The 25,660-nt window shown below is 28.6% G+C and overlaps 2 protein-coding genes across 2 annotated transcripts; one reads left to right on the forward strand and one right to left on the reverse strand.

The window, feature by feature from the left end:
* The first annotated feature begins 884 nt into the window (after positions 1–884).
* Positions 885–12,617, forward strand: LOC100167360 (ionotropic receptor 25a). The gene is made up of 17 exons (XM_008184870.3): positions 885–1,356; positions 1,456–1,608; positions 2,986–3,145; positions 3,731–3,873; positions 4,406–4,632; positions 5,811–5,992; positions 6,289–6,406; positions 6,482–6,709; positions 7,065–7,206; positions 7,286–7,341; positions 7,400–7,599; positions 7,727–7,865; positions 8,177–8,427; positions 9,500–9,699; positions 9,825–10,085; positions 11,794–12,013; positions 12,117–12,617. The coding sequence occupies exons 1-17, from the start codon at positions 1,254–1,256 to the stop codon at positions 12,151–12,153; spliced, it is 2,820 nt and encodes a 939-aa protein (XP_008183092.2). The 5' UTR covers positions 885–1,253; the 3' UTR covers positions 12,154–12,617.
* A 6,906-nt stretch (positions 12,618–19,523) lies between these two features.
* Positions 19,524–21,119, reverse strand: LOC100164641 (beta-1,3-galactosyltransferase brn). The gene is made up of 2 exons (XM_001946140.5): positions 20,166–21,119; positions 19,524–20,083 (listed from the first exon to the last, which is right to left on the reverse strand). The coding sequence occupies exons 1-2, from the start codon at positions 20,933–20,935 to the stop codon at positions 19,765–19,767; spliced, it is 1,089 nt and encodes a 362-aa protein (XP_001946175.2). The 5' UTR covers positions 20,936–21,119; the 3' UTR covers positions 19,524–19,764.
* Between the last annotated feature and the right edge of the window lie 4,541 nt (positions 21,120–25,660).

The raw sequence follows: 25,660 nt of genomic DNA on the forward strand, positions 1-25,660 counted from the left end.
CCTAATTATTAGTTTTGTAATTTTAGTTTATCTTCTAATATCCTTTCAAAACGAAATATATAGTTTTATACTACATTCAATGCAAGACCGTGGCTGGAACAATTTTTTTGGGAGGGGTTTAAAACCAAATTATATATTTTCATAATATAAAAAATGAATTTATAAAAAAAAAAAATAGGTTTATAATATCTAAGTAAGTGTTTTTACGTATTATATGTGAGAAAATTGTAAATTACATATTTTTATAGTATTAAGTCCAGCAATTTTCTTTTTATCTTTTGTGAAACGATCGATCACATCATCTGGATTGATTTAAATTTGTCTATGTACATTGTGCACTCAAAAGAGCTAGTCAGACCTGTAAGGCAATATACTTCAATATACTATATACTTGGTCTGATGAGTTTCGTAAATATTTGTTTAATCTTTTCATGGTAGAAAATGTGCGTTCTGGTGTGGAAGTCAAAACTGGTAATGTAGCTAATAGTTTGAAAAGAAAAGTTTTATTTGGAAAAAGTTCAGAATTGCATTTAGTACTTTATGCTTCAACAACCGAATTCGGGTAAAAAGTAAAAACGGTAATACGTGTATAGTCTTCACTATGAGTTATCTCAATTATCATCATCCGTCGATAAAATATCGATTGTGATATATTTATTATACATAGCAAAATAAATGCAAACAAAATTCGCATTCTCACGATTATCCATGGTTGAATAGTACAAAGCTTATACCATTGTATTATAATTGGTATAACAATACAAACATAGTATACAGTTAGGTATCATACTATTTGGGAAACATGGTAAATTATTATAATTCCTTTAGTTTCAGAAATTAAATTCATTAACTATATACGAAAAGTTTCTTTAGTATGGGAGGGGGGTAAACTCCCAAGACCCCCCACAATTACGGCATTGATTCAAGTATTCACTTTAGATCCCCAGTATTGTAATTAACTATCAAATAAAAATATTAAGTTTTTTTAAGATACTTAGTTTGAATTAACTCATTTTTTTAGAGCCTCGTGTATTATTCTACATTTCTTTAATATTATATCTAACAAAATTAATTGTATTAAAACGTAAAAATGAAGTTTTAATTTGATTTATTTTCACAAAACAATCATTCATTCAAGTTTAATGGTGTTTTGACCAACGTATCCCTGGGCGACTGTTAACAATGGTTCTTAAGGAAAAGGTTTTTTTATGAATTGTTGAAACGGAAATAATTTAGTTCAGAATTGTAGTAAGATGTTAACCATGTACAAACCAATTCGAGGGATAACAATTCTACTATGGATTAATACTCTATTTAATATAGGAACGTCACAAAATGTACAGACAGTTAATATCCGTGAGTAAATTTTTGATTACTTAAATTATAAATATAAAAATATCTATTTTGCTACTAACTAAACTATAAAATATTAAATTAATTTCGGGATTCCAATAGTCTTCATAAATGATCGAACTAACGAAGTGGCCGAAGATACTCTTAATGTGGCGTTAAATTATATTCGAAGAAATCCAAGGGTTGGACTGATGATTGATGGTTTATATTCTGTGAAAATTGGCGGAGACGATGCTTCAGCTATATTAGAAACACGTATGATATTGTATTTAAAAAATGTTAAACTTACATTTATAAATCAAATCATTATCATAATATCTTTTTTCATTTATTTTTAAAACAATAATATTTGATATTATCTATAAAATAACATAAATTATAACAATAACGAAACACTAAAATTGACTTTATTTCATACTAAATGTATACAACTTAAATTAATACCAAAATATAAATGTTGAAAAAATCAATTTTGATTTGTTTGTTTAGTATATTTTGTAGTGAATTTAATGTTTGCCTTTATATATAAATTTATTCATAAATACATTTATGGACTATCAAATTATTGTAGTCTGTATAAAATAACATATAATACTATATGTCAAAGTATATGTCAAAGTATAAAAATGCAATAGACATATTTTTTTTAAAAAGAAAAGTGATTTAAATACTACCATAGCTATAACAATAATATGGTTTGATTAAAGAAAGTAATAAAGTTTACTTAGGTATATCGTAAATACATAATTGACAAGTACCTAGTCACAAGAATAAAGTAGCTTAATTTAAATAAAAACACACTTTAGAATCTATTATATTTTTAGTGATTATACTTCAGAGATAGGTACGTAATTAAGAGGAAAGACTACCTGTTATTTTTTCCATTGTCCCTTCCTAATTTTTTATAATTATTTATAAGTCATTAAGCCTTCAGAAACACACATTTCGCCTGTTTAGTACTTTTTTTCAATTCAACCACCTGGTCGGGATATGATTTTAACCAACTTTAGTAATATGCAATATACATGGGTACAATTATGTTTGTATAATATGTTCTTTACCAATTAATACCATGCCAATGAATACCTAGGTCAGGAGTAAATCAAGGTTCAACCCCCCCCCCCCTCGTAATATCATCAAAAACAGTAAAAATAAATTGCTTGGCCTACAATGATTTATGAACTGCAGTTTACATTTTTTCGAACCCCTCCTCCTCCGCGAAATTTTTTCCTGCGTTCGTCCCTGACCTAGGTACCATTTATGTACAAATTTTCTTCTTCTTCTATCGACCCATTAAGACCATTTTGTAAAATCCTCCAATTCCCACAATAAGCTGTTCGTGTTTCCCAGTCAGGTTAGCCTTAGTCCATGGAGGGCCACTCCATTCAGTGGTTCTACCTATGTTTTATTTCTGGAAGAGTCTCTCCAACTAGTTGTTTTTTCTTGCTCTCCACTACTCCGTCTTCTATGTACAAATATAGCGTACTTCATAATTTATATTTTCGTAGAAATTATAAGTACAAATTTCAAAAAATTGTATTTCTTCCAAAAGAACGTTATACATATATTAACTATTGGTGAAACTGATTACCTTCTCTAAATGTATAAATATAAATGTTTATAAAAATGTAGTTTGTGTAAACTATAATGCATCAATTCGCAACAATAAACCACCACATTTGGTCATTGACACAACAATTAATGGGGTTGCATCAGAAGCTGTGAAATCATTTACTGCTGCTTTAGCATTGCCTACTGTCAGTGCATCATATGGACAAACTGGTGATATAAGGTAATTAGTTAACTTTAATAATACAAATTGTATACGTGACTGCAATAGTCATCGTATTGAAAAAATCCACGTTAGTGGAACTTGATTTACCCAAAATAATCAATATAGGTACATATAACCTATAGCCTATGTATAAGAAAATAACTTTTAATGTAAATACACACGTTCAATTCTAATGTCGAGGCGTTAATAGTTTATTAATTTGATAAGTTGTTTAAACAATTATTTTTCTTAATTCATATAATGTTGATGATTTGACGAGACTTGATTATATCTTAAACACGCAACAAATTCAAAATACAAATATTTAAAAATATTGTGGAATCAAAAAATGTATAACATTATCCGTTGTTTATTACTTTATTCTTTTTAAGTTATAAGAACTTGTAATACATAAATTCTTTAAAAAAATGTGTGATAGGTACTCAAATTTATAATTTAAAATATTGTTAATAATATATTACATGACTTTCGATTCAAGTTTCGAAGCAATCCTAGCCAAACTAAATTCTCTAAGACTTCATGATCATTTAATTTTAAATTTATTTTCTGAAAGTAATTAACTACCCTGTTTTTATTTTTTAGACAGTGGAGAAATTTAGACGGAGAACAACAAAAATATCTGATACAAATAAGTCCACCAGCAGATCTCATACCAGAAATAGTAAGAAGTATTGTCGTAGCACAAAATATAACAAATGCTGGCATAATGTTTGATGATACATTCGGTATGTAATGTCAAAAGTGTATTAGGGTTGCATAAAAATATAATAAAATATACAGGAAGGATGGAAATTATTAGATTATTATTTTCAATAAATATGTGTTAACATAAATAATAGTTTAAGACATTAGATCTACAGAATCGGGCAGTGGTTTTCAAACTTTTATTGAACACGGCACACCGTGCTCCTCAAAAAATCCGCTGCACCCAGTTTGAAAACCACTAGAATAGGGTAACATTGTTTTTATCAAACAAAAATATAGGTGTATAACATCTAGGCTCTAAAACACTTGTTATAGTTTTAAAATAAACACGTAAATATGATACCTATCGTTGTATGTTAAAATACCTAAGTATCTATCTATTTTAATTTAATTTACCTACCTGATTTTCTACATACATATATTGGAGTACTTTTACCTTAAAAATAGTTTCCATTATTTCCCATAATTCTTTGTTAGCTAAATACGTTAGTTATATTTAATGTTATTAAATATTAATGTTTTAAATACATTTTATAATGTTATGTATTTTAGTAATGGATCACAAGTATAAATCGTTACTACAAAATATTCCGACTAGGCATATTATAGCTGCTATCGATGACACTACCAGCATTAAATTACACTTGACTAGATTCCGTGATGTAGACATAGTCAATTTTTTTGTATTGGGAAAATTATCAATCATCAAATCGGTTTTGGACCACGCGAATTCCAATAAATTATTTGGTCGTAAATATGCATGGCATGTCATCACACAGGTAAAAAATATACAACTTGTAGACAAAAATATTTATATTCTCCAATGCATATTATTAAATAATCAGATGATTTTTTTTGTTTTTTATTATTATTATTTAATTATTTTATTCGTGATATGCAATCTATACCTTAGGAACACAGTTAGTATATGTGGTCAAGGGTAGGATACATATATTATATTATATGCCTATGTTAATTATTAATCGCGTTAATCGTTAATGAAGTAAAAATAAAAATAAGACATTTACATGCGACAGCTTTGAAGTGAGCAATGGTCCATTAATGACACTCATTGCTTTGACTTTTTTATCTTTTTGACTGGTAGAGAACCGACAGTTTCAAGGGGGGGTCAAGAAAATCAAGACACTAAATCAGATGATTTAAATGTATTTTATACAATCATTATTTTATATTGATACATTGAAGCCGTTTAAATATCATATAAAAATAAATAATTATAAATCTTATAATTAGCAGATTAACAATGTTGTTAATTTGTACATTCATGTTAACATATAACATATATTAAACTATTATATGCAGTTAGTAAAAATATTATTAACTTTATAAAGATTAAAATATCATGTGAAATCTACTTAAGATCTACCTACTTTGAAACTTTGAATGTTGTTTAATTTTTTTGTCTCGAGTACTTTAAATATTGAGTTTCACAATTTTTAAATTCTTAAGATATTTAATACAACTTTGTTGGTACTTTGTTGGTGGATTCCTGAGTAAAATTCGCCCCGTGAATTCAAACCTGTTTAATTTTCCCTTACTGCAGATAAACTAAGTTTAAAATAGAATACGAAGAAACGCTTATGCTTTGCATGTGTAATAGCTGGTACTAACTGATAGGAGATCGCCACTTACAACTAGTTAGTATTCTGATAATTTGGTAAACTAAATAAAAAATGTAATTCTGTGGACCATCACATGTACATACAATACCTGTGTATACACTTCATATACTCTAAGCTCATAAACATTTACAATAAAATATATTAATATTATAGAACGTTAAATATAGTCAGTAATAAATCAAGATACACAGTAGTTAATCGTAGTTTCTTAATTTATTACATTCAATATTTTTTATGTGTAAAATTACTAGGGATCACCGTATTAACTATTTCACTAAACTAAAGACTAAATCAAATATCTATTTTGTGAATAGGATAAAGGATCGCTGAAATGTGGCTGTTCTAATGCTACTATTTTGTTCGTGAAACCCGAGCCGGATGCTGGAAGTCGAGAAAGATTATCAAATTTAAGAACTACATATGGTTTAACATCAACTCCAGAGCTGAAAGCAGCATTTTACTTCGACTTTTACTATCGATCCTTGTTAGCAATCAGGTATAATAATATTCGCAATTGTAATACACATTCAAATTTATTACCCAATGCATCATTTAACAGAATTTAAACCCATAATATAACTGTTATAATTACAATATTTTATCTCGATGATTATTATCTATTAATATAAGTTTGTAATACAGAATATATATTATTTTTTAGTTTAATCTGCACGCATTGCTATTAAAGCATAATTTATGTTTTAATACAATTATCTAAGATGTATATTATAATGTTAGGTTAGGTAACGTTTAAAAATGTATTATTTTTATTTTAGTTAATATATTTTATAGGTCGATGATGAATAGTGGTGAATGGCCAACTAATGTAACTTACACTACATGCGATGAATACAATGAAGAGAATCCACTCCCACGAAGAAATGTCGATTTAAGAAGATATTTAAAAGATGTGAGTAATTAAAAATCAAAAACTCAATAGTATTTTTTTTCGCCTACTTATCAAATATTTGTTCATGACGTTAAGATGACAGAACCACCCTCCTACGCACCATTTTTAATAGATACAAATGGACACAGCTATGAAGAATTTACAATGAGACTAGAAAAAGTTACAGTATTAAACAGTCAATCAGTAAGCGCCGAAAATGTGGGCTCGTGGAAGGCTAGTCTTAATTCACCGATCATTGTAAAAGATGCAGCAAATATGACACATTTTTCCGCCGTCACTGTATACAGAGTAGTAACTGTGTTGGTAAATAATATTCATAGCTATACAGTATGTATATAAATTTTTGTAATATTGTATAGGGTAAATTCAGTCAAATATAATATATTAATATATATATACGCTCTATACTTTGTCCACGGAGAGAACGCACCAGACTTTGGTTCTTCTGCGCATCCATTTCAGGGTGTCACGTGGGGATGCTCAAAATTGGCGCGTCCTCTCGCTGAACAGAATATATTGTATTACTATTATGATTATTATTATTATTACAGTAATAAGTATATCCATTCAAGGAATAATATTATTTTTCAAAACATTATGATTTTGCATTTTTATATTAGGTATAAATGTATAATTAATATTATATCATTTGTTTCAGCAAAATCCATTTATGATACAAATTGATGACGAAGATGGTAAAGGTGTAAAATTTAAAGGTTATTGTATTGATTTAATCGAAGAAATTAGAAAATTAATTGGTTTTGAGTACGAAATTTATATAGCACCAGACAACAATTTTGGTAAATTTAAAAATCTCGTAATAATATAACTAGAGAGAATTGTATTTCATTATTGATATGAAATATTTTATTCCTTCAGGTAATATGGACGAAAATGGACAGTGGAATGGAATGGTTAAAGAACTTGTCGAAAAGGTATACATAACTTAAAATAATAACGACCATTCGTTTTTATTGTAATACAATTTTTCAGAGAGCTGATATTGCACTGGGCTCTCTATCAGTTATGGCTGAGAGAGAAAATGTTGTCGATTTTACGGTCCCTTATTATGATTTAGTCGGAATAACAATTTTAATGAAAAAACCACAAACTCCCACTTCATTGTTTAAATTTCTTACAGTTCTAGAAAACGATGTATGGATGTGTATACTTGGAGCTTACTTTTTCACCAGGTGAATGACACATGTAACAAATCTACCAACGCGTACCTATATATGTTTAAATACGTAGAATGTAGATATAGATATTATATAATATACATGCAATTTCAATTTGAACAATGATTATTTTCCATATTAGTTTTTTGATGTGGGTATTTGATCGCTGGAGCCCATATAGTTACCAAAATAACAGAATTAAATATAAAGATGACGAAGAAAAAAGAGAATTCAACTTAAAAGAATGCTTATGGTTTTGTATGACTTCTTTGACTCCACAGGTAATACTTTCAATAATAATAAATAAGTTAAACGTAAAACAAATTAATTTCTAAAATTTAATATCATTATTAAAATATTTAAAACTAATTTATTATGTAAAAACTAAAACAGTATCTAATTGTAAAGTATCAACTTCGTCAGTGAACAGTCGGTAACCCTAGCGTATATCACAAAGAATCATATCCAAAACCAGCATTATTTTATTTTGTACATTTTTTAGCTTACCCTTTCCTCTGAATAATATTTTTGCCATTGAAAATTGTAATTAAATTACAAAAACTAAAGAATTGTTTTGTTTTACTATTTTTAGGGTGGAGGTGAAGCTCCCAAAAATCTTTCGGGTAGACTAGTTGCTGCTACATGGTGGCTTTTCGGATTTATAATCATAGCATCTTATACTGCTAATTTAGCAGCTTTTTTAACAGTTTCTCGGTTGGACACTCCAGTAGAATCATTGGACGATTTATCTAAACAATATAAAATACAATACGCTCCACTGAATGGATCATCGGCAATGACTTATTTTCAAAGAATGGCTGACATCGAAACACGATTTTATGAGTTGAGTAGCAATAATTTTTAAAAATGTTAATTTATCCACAATATGTTAGGTTAATACCTAATACACTTATAGACAGTCCTGTAAAGAATACTTTTAAAAAGTACTTGAGTAAATACTCAAATACATTTTTTTTAAGTATTTAAGATACTACTCAAATACTTTGAAAAATTATTTGGAATACTTTTCAAATACTTTTGGTTTTTAAAGTGGGTTTCTAACTATCGTAATATAAACACATAGGTAGTAGGTAATCTAATAGTTTTAAAGGGAATATTGTTATTCAATATTCAATACATTTTTTTTACAAATCTGGTTTTTACAAATATTTGGGCTTCGGCTAACACAGAAATACAGAATATTAAATAAAACTATTATTCTATTATTGTAATTGACAATAATATTTTTCCAACCAATTATTTCGAATAAAAATAAAATGTTCGATATAAAAAAACAAAGTATATTCAATACCAAAAAGTATATAATACAAAAAAAAGTATTTAAAATACCATTCAAAATACTTCATGCTGAAAGTATTCAAAAAGTTATTCAATACTTAAAAAAGTATTTGAATACTTTTACTCAAATACTTTTACTTAAATACTTTACAGGACTGCTTATAGAACATTAATTAGTTAAACATAATATACTTAAGTAGTTTTTTTAATTAAGTTAAGGCTACAACATATGCCTCAGTCATTAGCCTCGGTTATTTAGTAGGTTTTATTACTGTGGGGAAGGGTACGGTTGGTTTAGAACTCTTATATGTGTGGCAAGGGTTTATTGTTAAAAACCCGGGTGGTCACCCATCCAGGAACTAGTGGCACTGGGTGGTGCCAGCACTCGGACCACATCAGTGACTGAAGCCAGACACCGCCCCATATAATAATTATTATTTCAAATAATAATATGCAGGTGTGTTAGCGCTGAATATTGTGTAAATATATTATTTTATATGTATAACTATGATAGATAGATCATAGATACCTATTTAAAACTTAACAATTTAAAATGTTACGTAAAAAACATTATACGTCAAAATACTAACTATATTAAGCACTTATATAATTTTAGAATATGGAAAGATATGAGTTTAAATGACAGTCTGAGTGAAGTAGAGCGAGCGAAATTAGCTGTTTGGGATTATCCAGTAAGTGACAAATACACAAAAATGTGGCAAGCAATGAAAGAGGCTAAACTACCGAACACTTTAGAGGAGGCCATTGAAAGAGTTCAAAGTTCTAAGTCATCTAGTGAAGGATTCGCTTACTTAGGTATTTCGTTTTTTAAGACGTAACTACCTACTGCTTATAATTTTATAAATTATAATAATATAATATTGTCATATTGAATGTGTTGGAAATCTTAACATTGAAATAAGAATATTTTTCTATTTTAGGAGATGCCACGGATATTAGATATCAAGTAATGATCGATTGTCATTTACAAATGGTCGGCGATGAGTTCTCTAGAAAACCATATGCTATTGCTGTTCAACAAGGGTCTCCGTTAAAAGATCAATTCAATAACGCAATTTTATTATTACTCAATAAACGAAAATTAGAAAAATTGAAAGAGACGTGGTGGAATCTGAACCCAGAAAGAATACAATGTGAAAAACAAGATAATCAATCTGATGGCATCAGTATCCATAACATAGGTCGTACATTTTTTTACTTAACACATTCGCTGCGTCAAAAAAAAAATGATAGCACGTTTGACGCGTCATAAATAGTTGATAAGAATCGGCACCCTTTTTTAAAAGTAACTTTCATAAAAACATATTATATTATGCTTAAAAAATAATTAAAATTCATTTTTTTTATCACGTGGAACGTCTAAACACTATTTAAAGCACAGTATGATACTGAGTAATAAATTAAAAGTATTTTCATCAAATACGCACCTACCAATAATAATATTAATATCCTATTTAAAATATATACAACATACCTACGTATTGAAAAAAACAAATAAGTTCAATAAAGAAAAATCCCAACAAAAGTAGGTAGGAATTTATAAAAGGATTCGACGAAAATAATTAGTCTTTACTCTTTTGTGTAGAAATGTATGTGTGAACATATAAATGTCTCCACTGTACCTTCAAACACTTTTAACACCGCTACAATATCTAACCGACGAGTGTACCGTTAAAAAGCCTTGTAGGTCGACTATAGCTGACAGGCACAGCGAATATATTAATATTTAACATTATTAACCAGTACTAAGTATTAAACTGAACTTAAAAAAACTAAAAAAAAAGATTACAACTTTATGCATTATTTAATTATTATCTACGTCTTATACATAGATACTTTTAACGGCTGTAATGTTCAATTAACTCCATCGATCTAATAGAACAATTTTTTTTAATGTTATATCTAATGTTTATACTTGCAATTTGCATAATATCATATTTGAATATTCTGATTTTTAACTTTTATAATATATATAAGTAGGTAGGTAATATACCTATATGCAAATGGTATATATTACTATTATGTAGTACCTACCTATTATAAGCTAAAAGAAAAATTAATTATATAGTAGGATAAACTCGAAATAATAGTCATTTACTTCCAGACAACTATACTGATTGTAGTACTGTACATAACTTTATAAATGGTTTTTAGGGATAGGCCGGCTGCTTGGGATAGGCATGAACATTTTGCTTAAAGCATCCCATACAACAGAACTTATTTAACCTATTGTATTATTCAATCTATTCATGCTTGAAAATATCTTAAACGTTATTTTAGTCTTAGTTCTATCTAAAAAAAAAATTCTAATAAAAATAATTATCAAATATTTCTACTGTGTCCCCGGAAAATCTGGATACACTCTACAACACAGTTACCTACATTACTCAGTACCTACTACCTACCCGGCTACCCAATACATATTTTAGAATTCTTTCTACAGGAGACTGATGATCCAATATCCATCTAGTTTCATGTCCCCCAAACAGAGTTCAAAAATATATATGGGGTACTGAGTAGTGTGGGTAATTTAGTTATACAATGTACCTTGTTTTCGCAGACACGTGGTATATTCGATTTCATATATACCCAATGATTATTATAATACCTTCGTACTTACGTATAATACCTATACGTAGGTATGTAAATATGAGTTTTGGGATTCACACTCGTACTTCGTAAAACGGATAAAACTTAATTCTGTATATTATATTAACATTATATATTATTATACTTACACAATATACCAATAGGCCAATAGGTTTAGTACCTATTAAAATATTTAAAACCTGTTCGTATAAAAATAATAAAATGTAATAACATGAAATTAGGTAAATTATATAATATTTATAACTATTGTGTTATGACATTTTTGTTTATTTTATATAGGTGGAGTCTTCATTGTTATATTTGTTGGAATTGGATTAGCTTGTTTCACGTTAGCATTCGAATATTGGTGGTATAAATATAAAAAAAGCTCAAGAGTTGCAAACACGATGAACCCAAAACAAATTACAATGAATAGAGGCGGTGAATTTACATACCCAGTGGTACCGACGTTTAATGCAAATTCTGGAATGAGATCAAGAAGCATTATTCATGGCTTTAGGTAAATAACATAATATATTTACAATAATTATTTTCCAAAACAAATATTTTCCATTGTGTAGATAAGAATTTGATTTTAATGAGAAAAAATATTTTATTTCTAGACAATCTATTGGTCAGTCTTCGCCTAAACAAAAATAATGGAACCATGCATGTATAACCTATACTAACCATTGGAAATTCAATCCAATATTGTACGTTATAATATAATAACATAGAACAATAAATTAATAATAGAATGACGATTAGGCTTGGTATCATCCCCTTAGTAAAGAGAAAATTAGAGACTACCTAATTACTGATATATTCCTGCAGAGGCTGATGCATGAACATGTTGATACTTCTTCGTAGCTCCTCCAAATTAAATTTTTAGGCTTACCGTTTTACTCAATGTCAATTTTTTTTTATTGTACCTACCTATTCATACCACCTATTCAAGATAAGAATTAAGGATGAATACGGATAATTGAACCACCGCTAGTTATCTTAGGTAATAGGTTAGTAAATACTATAACATAATAAATACTATACTCTGTTCCATCTAAGATGAACCGCTTTCGCGCACGCAAACTGAGCCGCCGAACAGTGCCTGACCCCCCCCCCCCCCCCCCATTCGATGGCTATGCGTTCTGTAATCGCCGACCGTCGTCAGCCTTCAGGCGCCCGTGTTAAAACTCTCACCGATGTCCAAATTATGGTGGGAATGCGCGGAAAAAAACGTGTTTTGGTCAGCCGAGTGGTTCACTCTTAGATGGAACAGAGTATAGCTAGTACCTACCTGTCCTACCTATTTGTTCATACTATTACTAAAGAATAAAGATAACTTCCGGTGGCTAAGTAATCAGTATTCATGCGCGAATTTGGGCATCCTTAATTCTTATCCTGAATAGAGTAAGTACCTATATAAGTTGCAACATACCTATAGACAGAATGATGCATCTGGTCAATGAACATTGAGCATTCTCGTCAATTTTATTTGTTATTTGGTCCTGAGTTTACCTATATTAGATGCCTACTTACCTAATTAAATCATTGCTTTATTTATTATTATTATAACTACCTACTGTATGTTTTATTTATTCTCTTATATAAGTATCCGTTATCAATATTTTATTGTAATATTTTATATTACTATATATGGCCAATGGCCTTATGCTGATAAAACTAATTTCTTATATAATATAAATAAATAAAATAATAATACATTTTACGCTCGATATAACAATGACGAATATTAATGATCAACTGACGAATGTTCGCACTGTTTGAATATCTACAAATACTTCTTTCTTTTTTTTTTCTTTTTAAATAGTATATTTACAATCTATAGGTACAACAAATAAGGTATAATAAGTAAGTGTGGTGACATAAACATTAGACATACAATAACATTAAAAAGAATAGGAAAGCTCCCAGCAGTGCCACCTGACCAGAAATCAAATCTACAAATACTTAAAATTTAAATAGATATTTTTTTAGAGTAATTATTACTAAATTTTTAACGTTTATACTATAGGATACATTTAAAAATAGATTAAAATATTATGCTAACAACATAATCAGTTAAGAGAAGGTCACACTCACACATGCATAAATCGTTAATGAAAAATCTTTTCACGCAAATATGAGCCACTCAAGCTAAGTCCATGGCTAAGAAACTATATTCATACACAGTACAGAAGACAATATTTGGTACGTCGTATAGTATAGGTATAGTATAGGTACTCTCCTAGCCTGCTTATTTTTCAATAAAAAATGTTCGTCACTATAACAAAATAATTTATTTTATATTAATACTATCAAAACATAAAAACACTAGGTACGACACACAAGTAGCCAGTAGGTATCTATCTACTTATATTAAAAATATATATCTTAGATTCCGATAGAAATAAGGATAATTGGTTTTACATCTTGACAATAATGTGTTTTTATGTACGTATAACGCCCTACGTAAATCCTTTTTGGATAGAATATTGGGATTACTTTGAAAGTTTCGTACGATCGCCATTGGAATTAGAAATAAGACTCAGATGGTGTACTTTTGGAATTTATTTTATTAAGTAGGTACCATATTTCTTATAAACTTTTTATCGAGCAATTTTATAGTACACATAAGTTTACCTATCTATTTATTTTCCAAGGTAAGTTTTCCATAGTCCATATAATTATATAGATTATAGACATAGCTATGGTTATCAATGAAAATTGTACCTACCCTATAGGGTATATATCAGTAGGTACCAACCTAATGGCTAATATACAACGAGTAATGCATATAGGATATTAAAAATAAGGACTGTGATGTTATTCTCAACCACTTGTTATCATTTTTAAATTCTCATATTATGAAACAAAAAACATGGACCATTTACGTAAATATTTGAGGTATTATCCATCTTATTTTTAGTGTTTTAAAGTTAGGTACTACTGTACTAAGTAGATAATGCAAAACCCAAAAAATTAATGAGAGGAACAAATATAGGAGCCAATTCAATTTATTGTCAATTAGACATAAAACTTATTTTGTTGTAGTATATTCACTAGAAGAAAATGTCTCATTGTCTCATATGACTCATCTTAGGTATTTAGCTACCTTTAATGAATGGATATTAAAACGATTGATTTCTAAGTCGATCCCCCTTGTTAGAATTTATAAATTATTTTTATAAAGTTGTCATTTAGTAGATACAGTTATTAAATATATATTTAGATTTACCGGTTCGTGTGAAATGGCATTTTCTCATGTGTGAAAGTTATAAAATCTGAATAAGCACTGGGCTATACTTTCTGATGATCATTTAGAGCAGCGTCTTCGTTTAGCAATTATTGACTATTACCAAGATTATAATTAACTGGGTGTAATATAATACAACTACACGCTTCTACATCGACAGTATAATGTTAATAGATTTTAAAATTATTTAGAAAATCAATGTGAAACACTCATTTTAAAATTATTTAGAAATATAATGTGAAACACTCATTTTAGATAACTTTACAGTTTTATGTTTTTATTAATATAAAACATTTTTTTTACATTGATCGATCCTAAAAGAAAAAATATATACCCTCAGACCTCAGTAAAGACCTCAGTAGATCTTAATCAAAAAGAGTTTGGCCATCCCTCCTATAATATAAGAAAAATAATTTTACGATTTTTTTTTTTTTTTTCTATGTGGTGTTACTATTTTTCTGGTTGTCCGGCAACGCTGATTGTTGTATTTAATCAAACAAAGACGTTGTGAACAATAAGATTGAGTTACTACCATCTTCGTCGGAAATCCAGTAACACCAGTAAAACCACTTTGAAAAAAAAAAAAATATATCGTAAAAGTGAGTTACGTCCTTTTTCGTTGGGGCAGTCAAATTATCAGGTTAAAATGCCCTTTTACCATCGGGCATCGAGTCATCTATGTAGATTGTAGAGTGTGGGCATATTTAATATTATTATAAACAGTTCATATGTTTATTTTTATGATATTTAAGTAATAAAAATAATACGTACGAATACGTATGAACGTCAGTCGTTCAAACTTCAAAATTATTGTTTATCTAATTTTAACAAAATAAACGGTCATGTCGTCATAGGTATCTATAGACAGTATAGTAGTAACTAGTTGCTTATACATTCGTATTTATAATTCTAATGTAAGGGCGCTATCTATAACGATCATACAATTTAATTTGACTTTCCAGTAAACATTTTTTTTTGATAAAGGTAGACAAACTTATGAGGAATCTTGTATTAAATTATCAAATCTTAGATACGAGTAGATAGATTTAAAAATAAATTTTTTTATAAATTTCTAACTCAAAATAATTTGCACATTTTCGTGATTTTTTCGTAATTGGTCAAAATTTGAACTAAATGCTTATAAAAAAAATTGTGACTGTATTTATATATTTTTCAACTGCTATTGTAAGAATATATTAAGGGCCTCGTATTAAATTTCAAGCTTGTTGACTCAACGAATAAGATTAATAATTAATAAAAAATTAATGACTCCAAACAGCTGTAATAACTAATAAGTGGTTTTCTGTAGGTCGGCAAAAAATGACAATGGGGAGGGGATATAACCCCTAACCTCCTGAGTACGCCACTGTACCTATAAGTATTAACACTTTTCAGCTATCTATCTGTGCTAGTATGTATTTAATGTGTAAAAGTGTAAAAGTTGATCAGCCCCCCCCCCCCGAAAAAAATCCTGGCTGAGCCACTGTTTTATGTGTAATGATAAAGCACCATTATTTATTAAAAATCAACAGCGTTGCGTATCCTTACAGGTTTCCTTAGATTAAGTTGTACATATCAACAAGTTTTAGAAATGTGATGATTTTGTTAGCGTTGTCTTAGATTGTGCTAAGGGCTTCAAAGAGGTTGTCAGACATTTTTAGGCTTTTTCTGGTTTCTATATGGTTTTGACAGTAAACAAAGAGGTGCTTGACTGTAAGAGTTCTCCGAAGGTTTGACATGTTACAGGTTATTTGAGTGACCTTTACGTAGTCTATTAATAACTACTTCAGTACTTCGTCTTTGCGATTGAATGATTGGGGTCTAGGCCATAATGGTAGTATTTTTGATTTTTTTGAGTTTATTATTTGATGTAGGTACGCCGCCATACGAATTCCCATAAATTGTTACAATAGGTGCTAACATTCCTATGGATGTCAATGAGTGAGGAGTAGGTGCGTATTTCCGTCATAGGATTATTATTTATTAACTGTTTTACGAGCTACTTTTATAGCTTTCTAACCAGATTGGGGGAATCTCGGTAACTATATTTCCGACTGGACAATTTAAGGATTTTATTCCCAAATAGGCAAACATAATAATTTCTACCAGGGGCGGCGCTACAATGGGAACAGGGTGGATAAGTGTTCCCCCTATAATTTAATGTTGAACATTTTAATCTAATCTGAAAATGCATTTTGTATTAAATTTTATTAAATACTATAATATATAATATAATACTATCCTAAAAATTTGTAATTATTTATATTAATTTAATACTAATAACTAATAGTACGTTGATATTTAGATTAGATATAATCATGATAATAAAATAAAATAAATAATACTGACATAATAAATTTCATTTATTGATTTTATTATAGGTACGTAATACCAATATGTTGCTTTTTAAATACTTAAAAATCCCTCTCTGTGACTGTATTTGTTTAATTTCAATGAACATAAAATATGAATGTAGTCTGTAGATACATAATATAACACATTCGTATGTCAAGTTTATATAAAACATAATATTATAAGTATTTTAGGTTATACCTTATACCTAGTACCTACTTTGGATTCCATTATGTTAAAAATATGTAAGTAAATAAAGACATTTTATTAATTAGGTACCTACTTGATTATTTAATTTTTTTAACTATTTAGAAATATAGCATATTAACCCATTACCCAAAACATTTTTAGCAATACTTTCTGAATATATGATATGACAAAATTAGTGGGTGATCGAGTAGCAATACACAAATGCCCTACCAGAAAAAAAATTGCCCCCCCCCCCCCCCAATTAGAAAATATCTGGCGCTGCCGCCACTGATTTCTACGTCTATATTTTTTAATTGATTTATTTCATTATTATTAATTGCCGTACCCGTATGGGTATGGTATGTTATCGTAATATTACTAAATCTATTATCATTGATAGCATGTTCAGTCGCCATGTTCCCATGGTTGAGCATTGTACATTTTATTATTATAAAAGCATTTTCTATAGGTACCTACAACATAAAATTTTCAGAATATTATGTCTCACGTTGAGATATTTATAGGCATATGAAATTTTCACTTGGTCAAAAAACTTGAAATGGAATGTAAAGTTCCTTCAGGGGTACGAAACTCTGTGAATTGGCCGAATCGGGCGATTGTAGCCTTGAACACGGTCTCCAGGGGGGCGTGGCATACGTAATCTATGATAAAAGTAAACAGTGGAAACAACCCGACCCCGCGCAGAATACCCTACCTATTAGGCGGAAACGGTTTTTCAATACGGGTATAACATCATGTCAGTGTTACGGAAACAGTTTCATTGTTCGGACTTCAGATCATAGGTAAACACTTCACCCATCAGCTGATCAAGTTTCGCTTCTATATTGTTCTATGATACCATAGACCTATAAAAGATCTTTTATAGGTCTATGTTCGATACGCAACCTGTATAATATTTTAAATTGTGATTATAACCAAAATGACTAAAATTAAATTGTAACTTCAATACATATTATTATTATTTATTTATGTAATGTATAATATAGAAAAAAAGTAAAGATAAAAGCATTTTAATTATGTACATATTATTTAAATAATTAATTCAATTATTATTTTAAAAAAAATCTGTTATTTCATTTTGAAACTTGTTCGATTTTGTCTCAAGCTTTCCATATGTTAGAAATCGTAAAGTGACCTATCCCCAATTCATTAGGTATGTGGGAATTTTTTCACCTTTTTTTAAACGAAACATGACATTTGCTTTTTCTTCAATTGTAGATTGCTTTAGTTTGCACATTTTACAATTTCAAAATATTTAACACAAGAACACAAAACACATTTAATCTCACGACGATTACCCGTACCCTGATGATAAAATAAAATGAAATAAGATGAAATTGTCGGTATTATCGGTTGTAATAGTACCTTCAATAAAGTAAAGTCATTATAGATAAAATATTTTTACAATATAACCAAAAATGACCGTCATAACATCCGTATACCTAGTCATTATATAGACGTCATAAGAACCGATACAAATTAGTACATACAATATAGGAGTTTTGCAGGGACTTTTAATCTAAGGTCATTACACCCAATATGTTTCTACAACCGGTGTCATTATAAACGGTTTCTACTGTATATACAAAAAATATTAAGGCATAAATTCAACTTACGGAACAGCGACAAATTCTGATTGCGCCATCGTTCTTAACTCGATGAGTTACATAAGTACCAAAAAAAAATCGAAAAATATGCATGGGGTGGTAAAGTGCACTTTAGCCCAACTTACCGGCTTCCATATTAATAATAATATAAACATAATATAAAATATCCTTGGCTGATGATCCGTCTCCACTTAGAATCGTTTTTCGTACAAATTGATAATAATATACTATATAGTTAAATTTAAATTTGACACCCCCCATTACTCAGGTTTACAGCTTAATGATCCTTGGTTTTTTAATATTTGTGCCTATCGAAGAAGTAGAGGTACTGTTAATTTTAGTGATATAAATTATAATTATCTGTATAATGTCTTATGCAGTTATGCTTAGATCAATTATAATATTATGTATATAATACATAATAATAAATATAATAATAATGATAATATTTTACATGTATTATGTTATATGTTAAAATACTTTCTGGTAAATAATAATTAAGAGAATGACTTTTGTATCTGTAAAAATAAGAATTATTTACAAGTTGGCTATTGACTAATAATATGTGCTAGGATTAATTGAGACTTAATAATTCGAAACAAAAATAAGTTTCCAATTAAACAACATTTAATAATAAAATGTAAGTCATCAGATTATTTACATCAGGTAATTGATTCCAACTGAAGATATTTTACAATTTTTTTTAAGGCTGTATAAAATTATATAATAATTATGTTCTACGGTACATTTTTTTTCAACAATAAAAAGTAAATTTAAAAAATAAATATTTTGTTTTATTGTCTAAAGTTGGTAACATCAAAAATAATTTATTAATTTTAATTAGTCTTATGCGTTTCCATTACTTTTTTGTTCCAACCAAACATTAAGTAGCTCTTCACTATCATCATATCCATGACTAGCTATAACATATTTATAACTACTTATAGAATAATCTTTCTTATAAAAATATATGTGTTCACAATGAAGAGGTTTTATATTTAATTTCTTTGCTAATAATCCTAAATATATGTCATCAAATCGAAACCGCTTTGTATAAGAACTTCCATAATAAAATTTGACTATAGCTGCTTTGGATAAAATATAAGCGCCAGCTGTAACGTATGGTGGCCACATATGATATGGATATTCCGAAAGGGACACATACCTGTAACAAATAAAGACATTAATTTAGATTGTTTGACATTGGTACCGAAATAAAAAAGTAGTAAAAAATAAAATTATCATACCATTTACTTATTTGATGTCTCAGTGGTGAAGAATTAAAAACGTATCCAGTAAATAATACTACATCTGATGGCAAGGTATGCTTAGATTGCTTTCCTTTAACTTCTTTACTTAAATATTCTGGATATTCGGTTGGGTTTCGCAAATAACGTAACACGTTTTTCATAGAAACATACATGTCATCGTCTGAGAAAAAATAGAATCTTGAATCATTACAATGTGTTGACGCCCATTTAATTGCGTTCATAGTTTTGATGGTGTTATTGTAGTACTCGTCAACAAAATCATACTGTACAATGTCTCCATACTGTTCGTGTTCTTCTTTAATCCGTTTTTCTAAATCTATATCAAACGATTTTCCCAATATAAAAACTGTTCTAGTAGGTACATCAGAAAATCGATTCTCAAATCCCCAAGTTTTTCGAATAGTCCTTCGTCTATCAAAATGATTTAATGCTGATTTCACCAATACTAGTAAATGAATGTTTCTATTACATTTAGTATTATTTGATAACAGTAGATCATATTCTAATGCATTAATATTAATACAAGGTAGTTTATCAGTTTTACCAGACTGTGCGTTAACTACACACTCAGAAATGTTAGTTTCCAGTGGATAGACAAATTGAGAATAATAGTCCAACTCAAAAAAATGAGTGAAAACACCAAAATAATACAGCAACCCTAATATAATTATAAAAAAATACTTAAAATATTTTTTCAATTTGAACAAATTGTAGATTGAGGTGGCCATAATATTTTGTATTGGCATAATGAAAATTAAAACTATAAAAACATATTTTAAAACTACTAAAACTCATATCATTATTATAGTCATGATGAAAAATTTAAAATCGCGGGGCATCAAGTATGCCGAATTTCCGATTACGGACGTAACTCCGATACTGGACAAAATATGGTATGGGAATATAACTCAGATTAGAGAGCCTTGATATTAAAGAGAGTGGCCAACTGGTGTGATAGCAGCCATTAATCGTCCAAACGTTTCCCGCCTTTTTTTAAATTTAAACACTTCAGCTAGGAGCATTATTCACACATTTTTTTACCATATAACCTTATTATAGTTAGGGTTGTCAAGTATTTGGGTATTTTGTTCAAATACTTTTACAAGTATTGAAATTACATATTTCAAATACTATTTATCAAAAAGTATTCAAGTGCATTTTAAAAACTATTTTATTCCATTGAACACTTTCCAATAAAATACTTTTTTTCCAATTAAAATCAATAAGCCAATTAGTTTTCATAACATTGGTTATAAGTAGGACTGGATTTTTATGTTTTAACATATTTTTATTGAAAGTATGCAAATCCAATTGGATAAGCTTTCTCGACGATTAATTTTTCAATAAACTGATATACAACTTTTAGCGCATAAAAGCATATAATTAATATGAATAACAAATAAACATATTTTATTGACATTTATTATATAATAATTTTAAAATGCAAAAATTGAGTGTTAGACCATCTCCACAAACAGTATTAGGTGGTAGGTACTTGAAAGTATAACAAAGTGGTAGGTACTTACTTTTAAATAATATATAATAGGTATTATACTTGTCACAGAAATTATATTTCAGAAAAGTTGAGAATAATTTTAATATTAACTAAAAAAAACGTAATAAATTATTTAAATTAATTAATATTGAACAATTTCAACAAATAAACTATTGCATTAAATATAAAATATAAATATTTGGACGATTAATGGCGTCTATAATCAATGATAACAGCCAGCCAATAGAAAACGTTCACCGAGTTGACCACTCTCTTTAATATCAAGGCTCTCTAACTCAGATAATTTAAGAATTTCTTCTTATATATCTATGAATATAACTATAAAAAAAAAAGTAACTACATTAAATTTAATCTATTCTGTGATCATAATTCATATATTATCATAGAACGATATTATGAGACCTGAGTACAGCTGATAACGTACCGAAAAGAGTCGCACGATTTAAACGGCCACAAGCTGCGCTGCGTTTGTTAGGGTTGCTACTTTAACCCGCGTAATATTGAGATTATTCATGTTTTTTAAGTTTTTTGGAAAATATATGAAATATTTTGAGCTCTGACCCTTTTTAGATAGCTTATACGATTAGGCCAATTAAACATGCACATATGTGTATACTTCACAAAGACTCAACATTGTTAAGAAACAAATTTGAGTGTAACGATACATAAAGGTAGGTATAAAACGGTAATCTGTCAAAATATCGACAGACGAAATATCCAAATTTATCCGTTTTTACGAAAATTAGTAGATTATACTTTACTTTCTCATAAAATTAGCTCAAATATCACAAAATATACTGCACAAACATTAGTCAAATACTCAGATAATTTAAAATAAAATGTATACCTAGTTAATTTATAATGTTAAAATGTAAAATAATTTTCAAGCATTTTAACAAACAACTAAAATTCTATACATTTTTCTATGCTAATTTTCTTGGAAAATTTTAGATTCTGAGCGGAGTGATGAATGTATTTATTTTACAATGTTGTTTTTTTTTTTTTTAAACGTTTTTCTAAATTTTTACAAACTGGTGTAAACCTAGATAAAGTCATTTTTTTATCAAATTATTTAATATTTTATTTTATATTATTTGACTATTTGACTAATGTGTGTGCAGTATAACTTGTGATATTATTACTAGTAATGTAATTTATTTTACTATTAAACATTAGTAATACAGCGTATATAGGGTAAGGGTTGAACTAATTTTATAATTTAATATTACAACTTAGGAAATAAAAAACTTAAAAGTGGGTAGACAAACGATAATAAAAGATAATTTACATGGACTTCCTAATTCGAATATAATTAAATATTGATTTATATGGACATTAGGTACTGTAGGTTTAGGCATTTTGAAAATATCGTGAAATAAAATAACTTCTTTTTTAAAAATACAAGAACATCTACAACTAGGTTGAGGAATAACGAATAACGTGATATGCGTACACCGTAATTAACGAACACGTACAGGTAACCTATATCTACTGATTTTCATTTCTTAGTAGAATCTAGAAGTCAATTATTTTTACCACAGTTTCGTCACAAGGACTCATAAAATTTTACGTACCTACCTAGGTACCTACCATTCGCGCAAATAGGGGGGGGGGGGATCTGGGGGCCAAGCCTCCGCCATCAATTTTAACAGCCCTACGAAAGATGTTCTAAATTTTGTTGAGCTTACCTATTCAATATTATAATAGTAAGGCCTAAGACTTCAGGCTTCAACATCCCCAAATCTCAAAGACTATTTGTGCCTATGCTACCTAACCAAACATTAATTTTAAGAAATATTCTTGAATATTATCCTAGTATAAATTGTCCCAACAATTTTACATAGGCAGGTACACCAAATATAAAATTTATAATATACGAATTAAAACTTTGTATTTAATGTCGCCATTTCATAAGCAAATTTAAAACTTACCTATAGAATAATCTACAACCACTACAAAAAACATGCAAATGCAAGAAGTCCTGAATCCTACATATGAGTTATGAAAGTTATGAATAAATAATTATATATTATTCCATTCTGGGGGGGGGGAGGGGGGTCAAGACCACCATACCCGAAAATATGCCACTGTATCGGGCTCAGACTTCCTTTGAAGTTTGAACACAAAACAGATATATAGGTATATAATAACTAGGTTTAGTGTAGACGGATTGGATAGTTAAATTATTTACACAATAATAAAAAAAAAATATTTATGAAATATACACATATGTACGCAATAATATGTATTATGTATTATTATATAATCGTACAAGCTATAAAACCTAAAAAGGGTCTAGGTTCAAAATAATCCGTATATTTTCCAAAAAAAAACTATGAATAATCCCTATACTACACAGGTTAAAGTAGCAACCATGTATTAACATATTTTGTAAGTTAAGCTAATATAAATCCGTAACACCTGCCTTGGATACATGATATAAACAATGATTAACAATTATTATTATATTATCATGAGTGGATATGGACATATAGAATCTATTTTGCCATGATCAGAAAGTTTGATTCAATACTTGGAATTTGAATGATTCTGTACTGTGTAGTTTCTACTCCTATGGGTTGAGCATAGGCGCAAATTGAGGGGGCTTAGCCCCCCTCAAACTTAGTCGTAGCCCCCCCAAAAAACATAGGACATACAATTTTAAAATGCTATATTGCAATGGTCTGCTTGCCTTTAATATATCCCAAAGTCAAAATTGAAATTGCGCCTATGGGATTGAGTATAATTTATAAACATAATAGTATACAATACACAATATATATTCTGAGATCAAAACCATTTACTAAGTTTATATAATTTTATATTATATAACTAAAATCTTAGTTTGTCCTTAATACTATAATCTAATATAAAACCAAAAGCCTATAAGATATTATTAAAATTTAAAAGTTAGAACTCTCATAAAGAACTAAATGCACTCACTAAGAACATGGCATTATACAATATAACATTATGTACTCATATTACAGTATTATGTCTATTTCACCACAGAGCTATGTCTCAGACCATACGTCGATCTCTTCAATTATCAGACTGTTGTGCATTTGTAAATACATGAATCATATTAATTATGCATATTGCATGATATAAACTATATCATATGGTCCAGAACTCAGAAGATATTATGAAAACGTGAAAACGAATCCTATACTCTGCAAAACCATATATGAATATATTATAATCTAATTTTTAATTAAAATATAGATTATAATTTAAGATAGAGTACCTAACAAACAAAAAATGCAGAATAAAAGTAGATTATGCAATTCTAATTTAAGAGGTGTGATGTATCAAAATTTAGTTCAAATTCCATTAAGGTACATCAAATGTTAGGATAAAACTAGTTGAGAGTTCTAAGATATCGCATGAAATATTTATCAGTCATACATTTTATTAGGAAGCAATAATATCTAGTGTAGTATGACGTAAGATATTCTTATTAGTTATTAATATGACTCATTGAAAAAGAATAACAAAGTTAAAAATCTATTATTTATAGGTAATATTATTATTCATTAACTGTTTACATGTTTGATCAGTGATACATATCTATATCTTGCCATGTTATTTAAACACATGTACATTGTACAACAAATTTCTAAATTTTTGAATAAGACAAAAATATTTGTAAAATAATGTTTCAATAACATTAAAATATATTCAATGAAAATATTCTTCACTATCAACATGATTATTTATCTATCAACACTTTCATCTGGTTCATAAAGACTTATGACTTCAAATAATAATAAAAAAAAATAGATGAACTAATAGTTCACACTAAGTGGAATAAACACAAAGTAATGCACTGGAATATATGCATATACATTCTGTTCTAAGAGAGAAGACACCAGATTTACGTTAAAAAAAACCGGTTATGCCCGTGGCCGCCTGGTGTCTTCACTTTTGGAACAGGGCATAGTATTATGGTCAA

The sequence above is a fragment of the Acyrthosiphon pisum genome, chromosome A1 (genome assembly GCF_005508785.2).
Source record: "Acyrthosiphon pisum isolate AL4f chromosome A1, pea_aphid_22Mar2018_4r6ur, whole genome shotgun sequence".
In the NCBI taxonomy this organism is placed as follows: Eukaryota; Metazoa; Arthropoda; class Insecta; order Hemiptera; family Aphididae; genus Acyrthosiphon; species Acyrthosiphon pisum.

What these genes read in the sequence shown, in the direction of transcription:
- LOC100167360 (XM_008184870.3), top strand. Translation starts at nt 1,254, where the DNA reads ATGTTAACCATGTACAAACCAATTCGAGGGATAACAATTCTACTATGG. An exon ending in CATGGCATGTCATCACACAG is followed by an intron (nt 4,633 to 5,810) that starts GTAAAAAATATA and finishes TTTTGTGAATAG; the next exon opens with GATAAAGGATCGCTGAAATG. An exon ending in TGAAGGATTCGCTTACTTAG is followed by an intron (nt 9,700 to 9,824) that starts GTATTTCGTTTT and finishes TTTCTATTTTAG; the next exon opens with GAGATGCCACGGATATTAGA.
- LOC100164641 (XM_001946140.5), bottom strand. Translation starts at nt 20,935, where the DNA reads ATGCCAATACAAAATATTATGGCCACCTCAATCTACAATTTGTTCAAA. An exon ending in AGACATCAAATAAGTAAATG is followed by an intron (nt 20,084 to 20,165) that starts GTATGATAATTT and finishes TATTTGTTACAG; the next exon opens with GTATGTGTCCCTTTCGGAAT.